Genomic DNA, 15835 nt, shown 5'->3' with positions numbered 1-15835 from the left:
TTTGCAAATATTTTCTCCCAATTTTTAGGTTGTCTTTTCATTTGGTTGATGGTTTTCTTTGCAGTGCAGAAGCTTTTCAGTTTGATGTAGTCCCATTTGTTTATTTTTTCTATCATTTCCCCTTAGCAACCAGGTCTAACACTCTCCCACCCTATGATCCCTGGCTAGCCACCATTTCATTCTTCTCTCATCAATCCAGCCTTTAGAGGGACATGATCACCAATGACAGCTTCTTTCCTTTGACATCTTGCTTTTAAAAATTAAAAATGGGCAGTCTGGGGTACCCGCACAGCACCACTGACACACTCGGGTCTTCTGCTGCACTCCATGGCACAGCAAAGTCAGAAGGACTGATTACACTTCCTATATATGAAAGCTCAAAATTAATGTTTCCTAGCCTTCATCACTTCCCTGTGAAAATGCCTTCAGCTTCAGCTGGCCTCTTTCGTGATGTTCTTTTCCTTTCCCACATGCAGGTGTTATTTCTCCTTGTATTCTGGGGGAAAATGATGCTGTTTTGCTAAAATCATCAATTCTTCCGTCTTTGGAATCAGTCCTGACCAATGAATTAGCATTTTTACAGATGCTGAAATTGCCAAGCCTCTTTTTCTAACGCCTATTTTTATAATTCTCGTGATGTCTACTCTACAAATGCCCTACAGACATCGTGTTAACTATGTCAAGAAGCTGAAAACTTCCTTTTCTTCAAGACATCCGTTTCTCAGTTGGTGGCAAACAAACCCCAGGGAAACTGCTGCCATGTTCATGAAGACCTTTGCTGTAGAGCCATGGATCTGCTAATAGTAAGTTTCAATCCAAAATTAAAGAACAGCGAGACTCCACTTCCTATCACCTGAGCAGCCCGCCCAGTTTCGGTTAGGCCGCCCCCTCCCCACCCCGACCCGCGCGGTGGAACTCCACGCACCCGCGAGATCCGCGTTGCCCCGCTCCGCCACCAGGAGGCGGCATCGTCGCCGCGGTCCTCTGTCCGCCGAAGGCAAACTGCAGGCTTGCGGACTGAACATTCTGTTCTCATTTCCTTCATCTTTCTGGGATCAGTTTTAAAAATTCCTTTCATTATTCATCCTGGAATGTGTCTCATGCTAGGCCGGAGGTCTAGCATTTTCCTGTGTCCACTGATGAGCAGGACAAACTCCTTTTCCGCCCGCGTGCAGGTTGCAGCCCTTCATCCCCAGGCGCCGAGCATCCCGCCCGGTACAGTAGGCTCCCATGAGCCTCCGCTGAACAAAGAAACCTTTTCTTAGAATTGGCGCCGTAACCGCAGGGTTAAGGGTTCAGTCGCTGCAGGCTACTGATGCCGTGAAGGCGGTGCCGGAGGTGATGGGACTTTCTTGGGCCTTCAAGGCAAACGTTAGGGCACGCCCCCCACGTCAGTCGCCCCGCACTCAAGGCGAGTGCGGGGAGACTCGGGGTCGAGGGCGGAAATCAACACTCGCGGACCCACGGCCTTCGGCCTCCCCGCATCTCGGCCGCCCGGCGAGTGCCCGCGGGTCCGGGGCCTGAGCGCGGGCGGTGGCGGGAGGGCCGCTCGCCCGGCCTGGGTCACGGCCGCCAGGCCCATCGGGCCCGTGCTGACCCCACGTCCCCGGGTGCGGGCCCCCCACAGTCCGAGTGTCCCCTCCGCACGACCGGCCCGCACGCCGGGACCTGGGGGCAGACCGGGACCTTCGGCCTCGGGGTGGGCGGGGGCTTGGAGCAGGGAAGGCTCCGGAGGCCGGCCCAAACCGAGGGGCTTTGAGCCCAGTGCCCATCCCATCCTCTCAGAGGAGCCCGCCAGGTCCCGCACCCCGCCTGGAGAGGGCAGCCCCGGCCCGCCAGGGCGCCCCGCACCCTCCGCCACAGCCGCGCCCCACTCCAGAGCCCCCTTCCCAGGCTGCGGCGCCCTCTGCAGGCCTGGAAGCGGGGGCGATCAGGCACACACAGACGTGCACGCACGGCCACATACACCACACACATACACACACACAGACACACACACACACACACACACACCTTCCGGGCACGCGAGTCACGCACAGCCCCATGGACACAGCTCGGGATGCGCACATTCATCCATCCAACAAACAGTTACTAAGCATCTAGTAGAGGTTCTCTCCCACAGTCTTTCACTCCCCTGTACTCCCATCTATACAGAGGATTTGGTTGACTCCCCAGGCCCAGCTGCTCCCTCCCCTGCCCAATGGCTAAGGCGCCCTCCATGCATGGTCTCCGACCCCTAGGGCATGGATCTGGTCAGACCAGGGAGCAGGAAGGCTGGGCCGGCTCCCTGGAGGAGGGTGGGGCTGGGCTGGGCTGAGCTGCCTGAGCTGGGAGGAGATTTGTCCCAGGCTCACGTTGAACTCTGGTGAATTAGGTGAAGCATGTAGCACACTGAGGACTCTGTGTGTGTGTCCAGAAACTGTTTCAAAGCCACCTCCTTGGCCTCCAACACCCCACCCCCATTGGATCATCTAAACCAACGGCTGGGCAGTGGGGCTTTAAACCTTCCACCCATGGGCCTGTGTCCTTTCCCTTTTTGCCATGATGGTGGGACCACCATAACACCCTGACAGCCCCTCTTCCCTGATTCCTCTTCCTCTCCCTGATCTGTCAAGGTTGGGGACCTCCAGGACTTGGAACTTGGACCTCTTCTATCTATACTCACTCCCTTGGAGACCTCATCGTCTTATGGCTTTAAATACCATCCATGGCTCCCAAATTTGTATCTTCAGCTAGAATCTCTCCCCTGAACTTCAGACTCACATGACCAACTATCCACTTAACATCTCCACTTACATGTCCAAAATGCAGCTTCATCTTGACAAATCAAAACAAGACTCCCGATCTTCCCACAAGCCCATTCCTCTGCAGCCGGTTCCACATCTTGGTAAAAATAACTCATCCATCGTCTTGCTCAAGCCAAAAATGTTGCAAGATTCTTGCCTCTTCTTTCTCTCACATCCTATGCTGAATCCCTCAGCCAAGCCCATTGGCTCTACCTTCAAAATATTTCCAGAATCTGACCACTTCTCACCAGCTCCCAGAAACAGATCGCGTCCTCCCTGGGTTATTGCAACAGCCCCTGACCCAGTCTCCCCGCTTCTACTCTTGCACCACTTTGCTCTAGTCTCTATCCAGCTGCCAGAAGGAGCCTTTAAAACAAATCAGATCACGTCAGGCCTCTGTTCAAACCCCTCCAATGTTTCCCCATCTCACTCAGAGTAAAACATAAACCCTGCAGTGCCCCTCAAAGCCCTCCCTATCTGGGCCCTCTTATTGTCTGACTGTATCTCCTACCACTCCACTCTTTGCTCACTTCCCTCCCATGACATGGGCCTCTTTTCTATTCCTCAAGCACACGCTTGCCTCAAAAACTGCACACTTGCTGTTTTCTTGACCTAGAACAGATTCCCCAGATCTCTGCATGACTCTCTCCCTCACCTTCTTCAGATCCGCTCCCTGCTCAAGCGTTATCAGTAACGGCTTCCCTGACCACCCTCCCCAACACTCTCTATCCCCCTGGCCTTCTTTATTTTTCCTCATAGCACTTAGTGCCATCTGACACTCTCTATGTTTTTCTTGTTTGCTTACTGTGTGTCTCCTTCATGAAAATAAAAAATTTGCAAGAGAAGGGATGTCTGTTATGTTTACCGCTGTATCCCAGGGCCAAGAACAGGGTCTGGAACATAGGAAGCCCTCAATAATATTTATTGAATGAATGTGGTACAAATCCCTTGTTTATTATCATTTCATGATTTCACTCTTTCCTGCTGGTTCTCAGGATCTTTCCCAACAGGCATTCCAGGAAGACAGTATTGAAATTTAATTGAAACCTCTATGCCGCCTCTGCACTATACTCTTGTATCATTTAGGATCTTGGCAGGAAACAAACGCCATGTCCAAAAATGTTTAAGGGAAAAGAATTTAGTGAGGGCACCACTTACAGAGGTGAGGGCAGGATTGTTGTAGGCAGCCACTGCACATGACTTAGTATAGCTCAGGCCGTCTCTGCTTCCTGACAAAGTTGACATTAAACGTATGGCCTGAAATTGTGCCCACTCAGAGCACCTTCCTGTCGCCACTGTGTTACAGGGCCACCCCTGAATGTAAGCAACTATCTACCTCTGACGGATGCCAGCATACCTTAGAGACCCATCTGAAAATCTACACCAGGGGTATTCTCCCTCTGTTCATTGTTTGTACAGAACTTCTCCAGGAAGGCACAAGTGTGATCAAAAGAAGCAGCAGGAAACAACACAAGTAGGAATCTGAGTCACCTGCCCATCCATTACTCGCGCCGTCTCAAATGTCTAAGGCTTGTTCTCATATGCACAATGTCCATTTAACAATGGATGCTGCTGTGCACATCCAGCTATGTGATTTGCCATAGATAACACTCTTAGGTCGCATTGTCACTGGGTGAACTATAGTCTGAGATTCAGACCAGGACGCTGTGGCAAATCAGGAGCTGCTCTTCAAATAAAAAATAATCGTTAGCAGAAGAGGCATGGCCCTACTCCAACACGCTACGGGTCTTTGCTCTAATTCTCCTATTGGAGCTCCTACAGCTCCCTTCCTCAGATGCAGACTATGTGAAGTTCGTTCAATTTATGAGTCATTAGACTCAAGCAGCTTTCCCTGGAGCCCAGACTTGCTACAGACCCCTTCCTTGCTCTGGGCCTCATTCAAAACTGTCAGCTTTATGCCATGTCCAGTAAAAATTTCGGAGCAGTACACCTAAATATGGTAAATGTTCCTCCAAAATCCAAACTGTCCCTTAAGCACCGTGCCTCTTTCTTCATGGTTAAGGTGCAACACCCGCCAGATCACTGTTGTTCAGCTGCTCCCTACCCTCGACAAGCCTAGAAATTCCACCTGAATTTTTGTAGGATTTCTTTCCCTCCCTCTAGCATACATGGGTCTTAGTAAGGCATTTAGGGTGATTGCTATTTCTTGCGTACCAGTAAGATATTATCAGTTTCAAGGACCAGTCTGATATTCTGTGCAATATCAAGATTATCTCATGATAATCAGAGCAGGTAAGCTGACATATCCCTGAGGAAAAACAGTAAAGGTGTATTGCTGTCATTCCAGTTGAAAAGGAACTGATTTCAAAGGTCTTTAATTGCCTGGTATAGAAAGAAGGCATGTGCTAGAGTATTGGCTGTAACATGCTGTCCCAAGGGCTGAGGCATCTTTTAAGTCTTTGAAGGTGCTCTAATCTTTGCAACTTCTCTAGCAACACAGCATTGCTTTAGGTTTACTATTGTAGGGGGAACGTGATGGGGCAGGCAGAGTTCAAAGGACTTCCACTTGGCCCTTCCTACCATAATTTTCCTCACTCCATGGTCAAGGAACCAGTGTGGAGATCTTGCTAATTACCAAGGATACCATTCTACATGCTGAAACTAGAGAAATAACCACTGGACAGGTCTTACAGACCCACCGTGAGATGGACCTGGACCAAGATCCTCTATCAGCTGACCTCCATAAACCCTCATCTGACTGGTGCACCACAACAGGGATTTGAGTCTCCAGGACTAATATTAACACGAGACAGTATCTAATACGCCCCCAAAGGTCTGAGTATTTCCTCTTCCCCAGTCATAGTTACCCTGGCAAATGACAACAGATCTCTCTGGAGAAGGTTTAGAGCAGTGATTCTCAAATTTTAGTATACATCAGAATCACCAGAAAGGCTTGTTAAAACACAGATTGCTGGGCCACTCCCAGAGTTTCTGATTCAAAGGATTTGGGGCAGAGCCCAAGAATTTGCATGTCTGACAATTTCCCAGGTGATGGTGATGCTGCTGGTCCAGGGACCACACTTGGAGAACTACTGACTAGGAGAAAAAATTGAAGACTCCACCTGTGAAGGACTCAGGCCTTCCCACCCCTCACCTGATAGAGGGGCTTCAGGTCTGAGGAACTGACTGAAGAAGAGGAATTGGGTCAAAGACTGTAAATCCCAATATAATTTGGATCAAGTTTCTCCCCACCAGGCCTAGAAATTTTCCACCTATATGGGTCAAGTAGCACATCAGGAAGCTGTCCATCTATTTCACTCCCAGGGACACTATGATCAATTAGCTACCACCACAGATCCATGTGGGCAAAGCACCTGGATTACCACTTGTCCCTGCAGCTTATATAGTAATTTCATTCACCTTACTGCTCATGGTTAGGTGCCAAAATCTGGCCTCTCACACTCAAAGATTCCATTATTCCCCTTGAAATAAGATTGCTCAGTCTCAAGAGGGCATCTCCCATTCTCCTCTCCCGCCTACTAAAGAAGCCACCACAGTGCTGTTCAAGGAAGCCAGTGTTCTCCCCTCCAATGCTTTTCTTATTCTCCTGGAGAAGGAAGTAACTTTCTGGGCCCTTAGAGATGTATAGTTAGTGGTTGCACATAATAGGTTCAATCCAACATTCCAATCTCTCTAACCTGTGTACTCCTTCCTCTACTTTGTACTCAGAGTATAGTCTGAGGACGAGTGGCATCAAGCATCACTTAGAAGTTTGTCAGAAATGCAACATCTCAGGCTTCACCTAAAACCTACTCAATCAGAATCTACAGTTTAACAAGATCCTGTGTGATTCATATGCACAGGAAGGTATGAGGAGCAATGTTCTACAATATGCCAGTGAGGTTCTAGCTTCTCAGCCTCATTGATCATAGGTCACAGTTGAGTCCAGCCTCCCGGTAACCAATCCAATAGACTATGAACACCACTCCCAGCTGCTCAAATCTCAGATGCTCAGCTAACACAACAATACTCAAATCCTGGATGAGGGCATCCATATCAAGAAATTTGCTGTCCCAGGTCCCCAGGATTCTTCCAGTACAGCTGACAAACTCCTGCAACTCCTTCAGCATATATGCTCTTGTTCTTGGAGAACATCTGGTACATTCCTGAGTAGGCGATGTTAGGACCAGACTCTCACTATAGGCCTGGAGACTAGGAGGGGTGGTCAGAATGGGTCCGGAAGAGAAAATGCATGCCCTTTTCCAGGGCAAAGTTATTAACAACATTTTTTAATGGAAGGGAAGGCTGGTCATTCATGGCGGGCAGGGGGAGGGGGAATGTTCTTCTCCCAACAAATAAGGAATCTTTCAAGGGGATTTGGAGGTTCAAATTCTCAGCTTTGTTCATCTCTGCCCAACGTCCCCACCCCAAGTGTCACAGTACTACTCTCCCAGCAGTGCCCTTCTTCTAGCACAAGGGATATGGTACGGTTGTGCATTTACTTGGTGTTGCAACTCTACAATCCAGACAATCAGGTCCTGGGCTTCATCCTCAGTCATATCTACCGCGGGGTCACAGAAAGATTCCTTAAGAATTCCATAGAGGTTATCTGGATCTCCACCCATACCTTGAGTTAGAAGTTCACGGTCTTTACCTTATCTTTTTCTTATGTAACTTTGCTAGCACAATCAGAAACAGGCAGCCCACCCAATGATGTATGTGATCACCATTGGAAATCACCATTTGTGGCCATAGCAATTAAGCGCCTCCCTCATTTGATCTGCTGATGCCCTTCCCTCCACCAACACTCCACCCTATGCCTCACTGGTGATAGTCTAGGTGACTGTGATGCTTCTGCAAGCTCTAGATGACTAGCATCCTCTTTCTGCAACAAGGAGATTATCCATAACTCATCAAATTACAAGCAACCCAATGCTAGGATCCTATTTTGGGAGTCTATTTCCTGGGTACCATTTACTTCTGGTACCATTTACTGTATCAGTCAGGATCCTGGCAGGAAACAGATGGCACACTCAAAAAAGTTTAACCAGAAAGATCTTAATAAAGGGGCTATTTCAGTGGTAGGGTCAGAATTAAGGAAACAACGCGGGCGATGAGGCACTCAGGGTTTAGCAATAGTGGGGAACCATTACCATACCAAGGCCTTAGGGGTGAGAGGAGGGAAGAGTGTTTCAAGAGCCTTAGAGATAGACCCACGGAGAGGAGGCAGCCCAAAAGGATCCATGACTGTAGCTCAGTAGTTCTCAAAGCTCAGCATATATCAGAGTCAGCTAGAGGGTGTGTTAAAATACAGCTTACTCCAGCAGGTCTGGAGTAGGACCTGAGAACTTGCATTCTTACTAAGCTCCCAGGTGATGCTGAGGCTGCTGTCCAAAGAACACTCTTTGAGCACTGCCAGAGAGAAATGATTCACTGTCAGAGCTACAAGATGAAGATTTAGGGAGTTAATACTCCAACCTCTCTCTCCTACCATCCACTGATCTGCTGCTGCTGCTGCCTGCCCTGGGCCAAACCCAAACAGAAGCTAAAGGGCAAGTAATGCAGTCTGTAGAGGTCAGCCTTCCAGAGAACAGAGCAGGGCAGAGAAGAGTGGAGAATGGAGGTGGGTGGGGCAACAGAGAATAAACAGAACTGCCATAACAGAGAAGCATAGATCAATGGAAAAATGGATGAACTGGCATGTATCTTAATGGAAGGAAAGAGTAATGCTAATGGTTAATATTTAATGAGGGTTAATTATGTGCCAGCCTCTGAACAAAGGGCTTTACTTAGATTACCTCATTTACTCCTAAGAAGTACCTCTATTACCATTCCTATGTTACAGATACGGACACTAAGACAGGGAAACTGGATAACTGACACATGGCCGCACAGCTAGCGAGTGGCGGAATCTGAATCCCAACCTGGGCATGCCGTCTGTAGAGTCCCACTCCTCCGTACTGTCTATGTCAACGCACAGTTGGCAGACAGGCAGTGGGGACAGTAGTCAAGTGTATAAACTTGAGAGCAAAGACACCTGAGTTCAAGACACTTGCAGACCTTGTGCTCTGAGCCTCATTCCTTACGGGTGAACAGAGAATAATATGATAATAGTAAAAATGACTTCCTAGTTTGGTTGGGAAAGTTAAGCAAGGTAATGGTGGTAAAGTCCTTGACCAGAGTCCAGCACATAGTAAATAATCAGAAATACCATTACGACTATTATGAACGGACGGAAAGGAAAAAGTCAGCAAACTTATAAAGGAAACATCCCCCATCCAGAAGAGGGTCCAGAGTGTGGGTGGGGATTGTTGAGTGGGTGTCCCACGTATTAACTTCTCTTCTGAGGCCTTCTCTTCGGGTCTATCTCTGGTCTTTCCCATAAGGATGGGAAATCACCCTCCCCCATCTGTCGATTCCTTGAAATTTGGGGATTTGTCTGAATAAGAGCAGGCCAGCCCCTCTCCTTAGAAATCCCCTCTTGGTTCCCAGGATCCACAGGAAGAGAAAGATGAAGGGGGCTATTCTAGGCCAGGCTCCCTCCAGCTGTTCTGTTGACCCAGGTGCTGGACATACGAAAATGGCAAATAGAGAAAGGGGCAGTTCTCGCTGGGCCAGAAGGTTGAATCCCAGAGGCCTGAGATGTGGGATGAGATGCTGAGCTTACTTCCAAGGAACCTTGTCTTTCAGCCAAGCTTGTCCCTGGTTCCAAGATGATGGATGGGCAGGCACTGTAATGATCTGGGGAGGCTACCCCAGGCTCCATGGTTGTTCTGAGGGCACCAGGGAGCCTTCTTCACCACCACCCACACTGGAGAGAAGAGAACCACAGAGAAGAGAGTACAAAGGAAGGATAAACCTAGGGAAAGCGGCACAACTCCTCACTCTGGCCCCCCAGTCCTGACCACCATTTCTGAAGGGCAGCTCTATGGTTGATGATGCAAATGCCACCAATGAGGTGACAGTGCAGACCCTCTCTCTGGAGCTGACAGCACAAGGTCCCCTTCTTTTGGCCAGATGCAGTGTGCTTAGGTTCTCAGAGCTGAAGCCAAGGAAAGCAAAAGAGGGGGGAACTGCTGAGGGGGGAAGAGGGAGAGCAACGTCCGGTTCTGTCAGAAAGAGGTGGCCAAAGGGGAATGGACACACAGGGGGATTTCTGAGCAGAGAAAGTGAAAGTTCTGGGCCATAAATAGGAGGCAGTTGCAGCCTCACACAGGGTCTGACTTGCACATTCCCAGACACCCTCATCCCCCAAAAGGACGCCTGTGTGCTTCCCATTGCTCCCTCCCCCTGCCAGCCAAGTCTCAGCCTCGCACACACTCCTGCACACGCCCAGAGATTTGCTCACACTCACACACTCGCTGTCCGTCTGCCTCTGTGCAGCCTCCACGGCACCCTACGCAGCTGTGCTACTGGGCCTCAGCCTGCTGACTCTCTGGACCTCCCCTGGTAAGGCTGAGTGGGGCTTAGGGTAGGGGGCTGGGGGATGTCTGGATCTCAAACGGCTTAGGCCTGGATGTGATGGACACTGTGAGTTCGGGCTGCGTGTTTCAGTGAACCCAGGGGCGCCCTGTGCCTTTTATGTGTGCCTGTGAGTTTGGGTGTATCCGGGCCCCTCAATTCCAATGTGCGTCTGTCTCTTGGTGTATCCCAGGGTGTATGGCTGCCCCTCTCTCTGCAGACTCCACTTCCTGCTGCCTCAGTTTTCCGGGCAGAAGGAGAGAACAGTATATATTTGCTTGAGGTGGGGAGAATGGGAGACACTGAGGCAGGGCTAATAGTCAAGGGATCTAGCAATTCATGAGTCCTCTAACACCAGCCTCCGGCAACTCCACCTCCACCCCATTCCCCACCCCCACCGCCACCAGCCCCCCACCAACAACGGGAACATTAACTCTTAACTCTTCCTTTGTGGAGAAGTTGAGAGGTCCTGGGAGAGAAGTTGGGGTGATCAGGGCAGCAGGAAGGCATTGTGGGGCTCAGGGAAGAGGTTGTTTACCCAACAGCTTAGAAGTACCTCAATATGTTTAGAAACAAATAGGGCCCTAGAGGTGCATGCTGGCTGAGTATCATCTAGCTGCCTCCACACACACAGACGTCCTTAATCCCAGTTAGGGGCCTGGCTTCCTCTCCTCAGGGTCCCCGTGCCCTGACACTACTTTCTTTCCCAGCTCTGGGTGGTGCCAACGATGCTGAAGACTGCTGCCTGACTGTGAACCAGCGCCCCATCCCTGGGAACATCGTGCGAGCCTTTCGCTACCTCTTCCTCAAGGATGGCTGCAGAGTGCCTGTCGTTGTGTGAGTTGTGGAGAGGAGTGTGTCTAACCTCATCTCCCCCATCAGCCCCTGGTGATACCCACCCACATCTTCTCTCTCTTCTCCTTGCCAATCCAACCCCTCTAATGAAGACCCTGAAACAGGTTGCCAGATGTGGTCCCGAGCCTTGCCCCTCACTCCAGGGCCTGCCAGGAAGCTGGGTTAGACAGCTCCATTCTCTCTGACCTGACTCCAGGTTCACCACAGTGAGAGGTCGCCAGCTCTGTGCACCCCTACACCAGCCCTGGGTGGAGCGCATCATCCAGAGACTGCAGAAGAACTCTGTAAAGGCAAGCCTGACCCTCCCCAGTCCTGCCTCCTCCCTTGAGCACCTGCCCAAGACCCCAGCCCATGACCTTGTCTCTCCTTCCTCCTCCAGAGCAAGCGCCACAGCAGTTAGCCCATGACAGTCCCGGAGGAGGCCCTGTGTCTGAGTGAAGGGATGTGAATCACTGTGGCCCCGGGGAACCCAGGACCAGAAGGAGGTATCAGGCCTCCAGCTCCCCTGCACCAGACCTGACCCAGCTGGGTTGTCAGTGTGAATGAGAGTGAGAGTGAGGAGGTGAGGGGCAGGAGCACAGCTCCTCCTCGCCCAGACTGCAATGCTTACAATAAAGGCCACTGGCACCCAGGGATTGGTCTGTCTGCTGTCTGTTTGCCATCTGTCCAGGAGGACCAAGATAGGAAGCGGGAGATGGAATTGCAAGATCTGTTTTCCACCCTGCAGAGTGAGCAACCTCTTCATTGCCCTCCACCCACCCAACACCCTGCGTTCTCAGGATCGGCCTCCACAGTCAGGGCCCCACCTCATCTCTCCTCACAGCCCTCTCACACAACATGGTTCAGCGAACTGTGTCAGTTCCCTGAACGAGCCAAACTCTCTCATGCCTCCCAGTCTTTGCTCTCCAAGACAGGTATTCAAGCATCCAGGTGTCTCAGGGATCCCATGTCACAGGGGAAATTTCAGGACCCAGCTCTCAGAGCTGGGGGAGAGACAGGAGGCCCAACTTTACTGCCTCGGGGGAAAGGACCCATCCATCCTTGCCATTCCCTCTGTCTGGAACACTCTTCCCATCAGTGTCTGCATGACTCTTCCTCCAGGAAGCCTTCCCTGATGCCAGGCTGGGTTAGGTAGCATCCTTCCCTCCCGAGCTCCCAGGGCCCGCTACCCGCTCTTCTGGAGCACTCATTGCCCTGAGTTACTAGTGCTAGCTTGTCGGTGTTCCTGGACAGGATCATGTCTATTTTGGTTTCCACTGTCACCCTGGCACAAGGGAGCCACTCAATGACTATTTATCTTGAGAATGAATAAATACTTGAGGAAAGGCGCCACAGCCAGCAGGGAGGGCCCATCTGTCCCTGCAGAATCGGAACTCCAGGCCAGCCCTCCTTTCTGGCACAGTCAGTCTGGACCAGAAGCAGCCCCATCCGGGCAATCCTGGGGCCATGCTTCTCAGGGATACTGACAGACAGACCTGGGAGTCAGAGGTCAGGGTGGGAGAGGTTCGATAGTGTGGAAGAAGGAGCAGCCACAGAGCCAGGGAGATTCGACTTGCAGGAACCCCCCAGCCCAGCCCACAGTCCACCTGAGCCACTGGGCCAAGTCAACACTGAGGCCAGGGGAGTCACAGGTAAGGAGTCTCAGCTCTGGGAGATGAAAGTCCTGTGACTCTGGGAGCATCCCACAGGGCTGCTCTAGGGGGAGTGGGCTCCTCATGCTTGGGAAGTTCCCTGGGGAAGCTGGCTGATCTCCTGGCTATGGCCCCTAAGGGCCTGTCCAGCTGGGAACAGCAAGTCTGTGCCACTGGGGTTGGAATGGCAGCCAGGACACCAGACTGAGCATCCTTGCCTGGGAAGAGGGGCCATCATTAGACCAGATATTCCTCATCTGGTAACAAAAGCAGGCCTGAGCAGGCCTGGACAGCCTGCAACAGGAGCAGTGGTGAGAGGCTGTGCCAGCCCCTCCTCACTGAGCTGAGAGCATGGCAGCTTCTTTCTCCCCTCTGCTCACAGAATAGCTGTTCAAAACCTCACATATCCCAGGTCTTGGAGTCACAACAAGTGGGTGGGATGGGGATAGTTTGCAGGAACAACTGCTCTGGCTGGGAAGTTTGGCCCTGCTGCCTGGGGGAAATTACCTATCAATTCATGCATCCATGCATCTACCCATCCAGCTGTCTCTGCCTCCATTAGACCTCCACCCACCCATCCACCCACCTCTCCACCTACCCATCCATCCATTATCCATCCATTAAGTCAGCCGACCATGGAGTTCACAGGTCCCAGCTGTGGACACCATTTGGACCCTGTGCCCTGCTCACCAGCAGGCACAGGACAAACACAGGTGTGAGGGGGACACATTGCCTCAAATCCTTCTTTGCTCCCAGTGAAGCCAAGTGGAGGTCAGCCCGCCAGAGAGGCAGTCACCACCCCTCCCTCTGGCCCTTTGGGGAACACACAGATGGAGCAGGGGAGGCGAGGGTGGGACCCCGCAGGGAGGGGCTGCCAGGACAGAGACCCCCAGACACTACCTCCCTGACACTGCCACAGAGGGGTCCAGGAACAGTCAGGAGCTCAATGCCCAACCCCAACCCCACAATCCTGTTTCTGCCCCTCACTGTGCAACTCTGGGCAAGTCCTCTCCTCACTCCCCACCAACGCCTCTGTTGCCCATCTGTCAGGCAGGGGCAGGGGCTTAATTTTTAAGAGTCTCTCCAAACAAAGACTTCACTCCTAAATATTTGGGTCTCAGGCAAACCCCCAGCATTCACACAGGCCCCCCCAAAGTCATGCACATCAGAAATGTCCCTACTTCCTGGGGCCCCAGGGACCACCCTCTAGGAATAAAGGGAAGCTGAGGTTCCTAAAGAGAGAAAATAATCCAGGAGCTAGTGAAGCAGCTAGAACAGCCCTGTGCTGGACCCTGGAGGCCTGGAGAAGGAAGAATTTGGATAAAGCCTGAGGGGTGAACCCCAGAGCCCCGCGGGGAGCAGGCATGCAGCCCTCGCCACCCCTTCTCCAGCCAGTGCCTTCCCTCCTGCCTTCCTCCCTCCCTCTTTTTTTTTTTTTTAACATATATATATCAAAGTATTTTTAATTACAGCACTCTTCCATTCAATATGATGCCAGCCTTCTTAGTCATTGACAAAAAATTCAATTCTGGGCACTTAAGTCAAAAATCGAAACACTACTTTTATTAATCATACAAATGAGAATAGTCTATTTGTTTCCCGGTTCTTTCCTCCTACTTTCTGACAATCTTGGATATAAGCTCATAGGGATAAACCCAATTTACAATAGGGTTGGCTGGAAATGTTTTCAAGTTGGCTGTCGGAAACTATGCAATAAGTCAGATGGGGAAAGCCAAATACCGTATGATTTCAGTCATATGTGGAAGACAAAACAACAATGATAAACAAACACATAGATACAGAGAACAGATTGGTGGTTACCAGAGGGAAAAGGGGATGGGGGAGGGAGAAAAGGAGAAAGGGGGACATGTGTACGCTGCTGGATGGAAACTAGGCTTTTGGTGGTGAACACGATGGAGTCTATACAGAAGTTGAAACATAACAATGTACACCCAAAATTTATATAAAGTTATAAACCAATGTTACCTCAATAAAACAGAAAACAAACACCACCACTACCAAGTATTGAACACCTATTTTATGTCAGTCTTTGATGCACTATATAGCTGCATTTCCCCCATTTTTTCCAGTTAGTTCCATACTAAGAAAGAAGGAGGGCATGCTATAACCTCCTCCTCCACTTCCTTCTCTCTGGAAAGACCCTCTCAGGACCCACAGCTTAGGTTTTTTCTATCAATATTCTGGTTATCTACTGCTTGGGATAAAGAAATCTTTGAAAACTCTACTGAGGGCCTCACCCCCATTTCTAACAAAATGCATCATGAGTTTCAGACAGCCAACTTGAAAACCTCTCCCTCCCTTTTTTGCCCACCCCCAGTCACCAACCCTCCTGGGCACTGCATCATACCCCCTTATCTCCCTGCCAGATACATGGGCTTAGCCCAGCAACCTGCGACTTGTCCCGCCCCACTCAAACATTCTCAGCACTCTGACTTCATCTCATCAACACCTGCTCCCTGTTTCACTCTGATGCCCTGACAAGTGTTGGATCTTGTTTGACCCCGAGTTCTGGTGGGCCAGCAGCCTACCTGCTGACCTGACAACAATGAAGCCGCCGGCTCTCTGAGAGTGGTGTGGACTCCTAGCTTCCCGACCACAATACGGGGACCTTGCTGCCTGCCTGCTTCTTTGTAGACACTTTCCTCTCTAGGGCACATGGCACTTGCTACAGGGTTTAAGGCCAGCAGCTGTGTGATACCTCCCTCCCCTGAAGGCGTGTGGTCCCAGCAGCCAACAACTGCCTAAAGGGACCTGATACCCCTGCTCAGGGAGCTCGCAGTCTTATGTCCCGCTACGTAGTGGACAAAAACTCCCTGTCCTGTCTATCGACAGAGTTCCCAGGGAAAGGGATTGGGCCTGTCCATCTCCACTGCCAACATGCCTGTGGGGCTGGCACAGAACAAGCCCAGTACACATTTGATTAACAACAAATGGAACGGAGCACGCCCGTTCCCACGATGCGCCCCCACTGCTCACACCTGGAGCACATCCAGTTCTCAAGACAGTGGGGCTGCCGCTGTGGCGTGGGTAAGGGTTTGGTCAGAGCCAGCCCCAGACGGTTTCGATCATATTTTCACCATCTCAAGTTCGATTTCTCGGTAAACCCCTACCCCTGGCCCC

The 15835-nt window shown here is 50.9% G+C and overlaps 1 protein-coding gene across 1 annotated transcript; it reads left to right on the top strand.

Moving 5' to 3' along the window:
• Positions 1–9976: 9976 nt before the first annotated feature.
• LOC123280049 (C-C motif chemokine 19-like) lies at positions 9977–11049 on the top strand (the record flags this gene model as incomplete). Its single annotated transcript, XM_044756462.2, has 2 exons — positions 9977–10196; positions 10919–11049. Coding segments are annotated over 2 exons (351 nt in total), but the record flags the coding sequence as incomplete, so codon positions are not given.
• Positions 11050–15835: the final 4786 nt, after the last annotated feature.

The sequence above is a fragment of the Equus asinus genome, chromosome 23 (genome assembly GCF_041296235.1).
Source record: "Equus asinus isolate D_3611 breed Donkey chromosome 23, EquAss-T2T_v2, whole genome shotgun sequence".
NCBI lineage: Eukaryota > Metazoa > Chordata > Mammalia > Perissodactyla > Equidae > Equus > Equus asinus.
The sequence above is the reverse complement of the archived record's forward strand: the minus strand, read 5'-3'. Positions and strand labels throughout refer to the sequence as shown.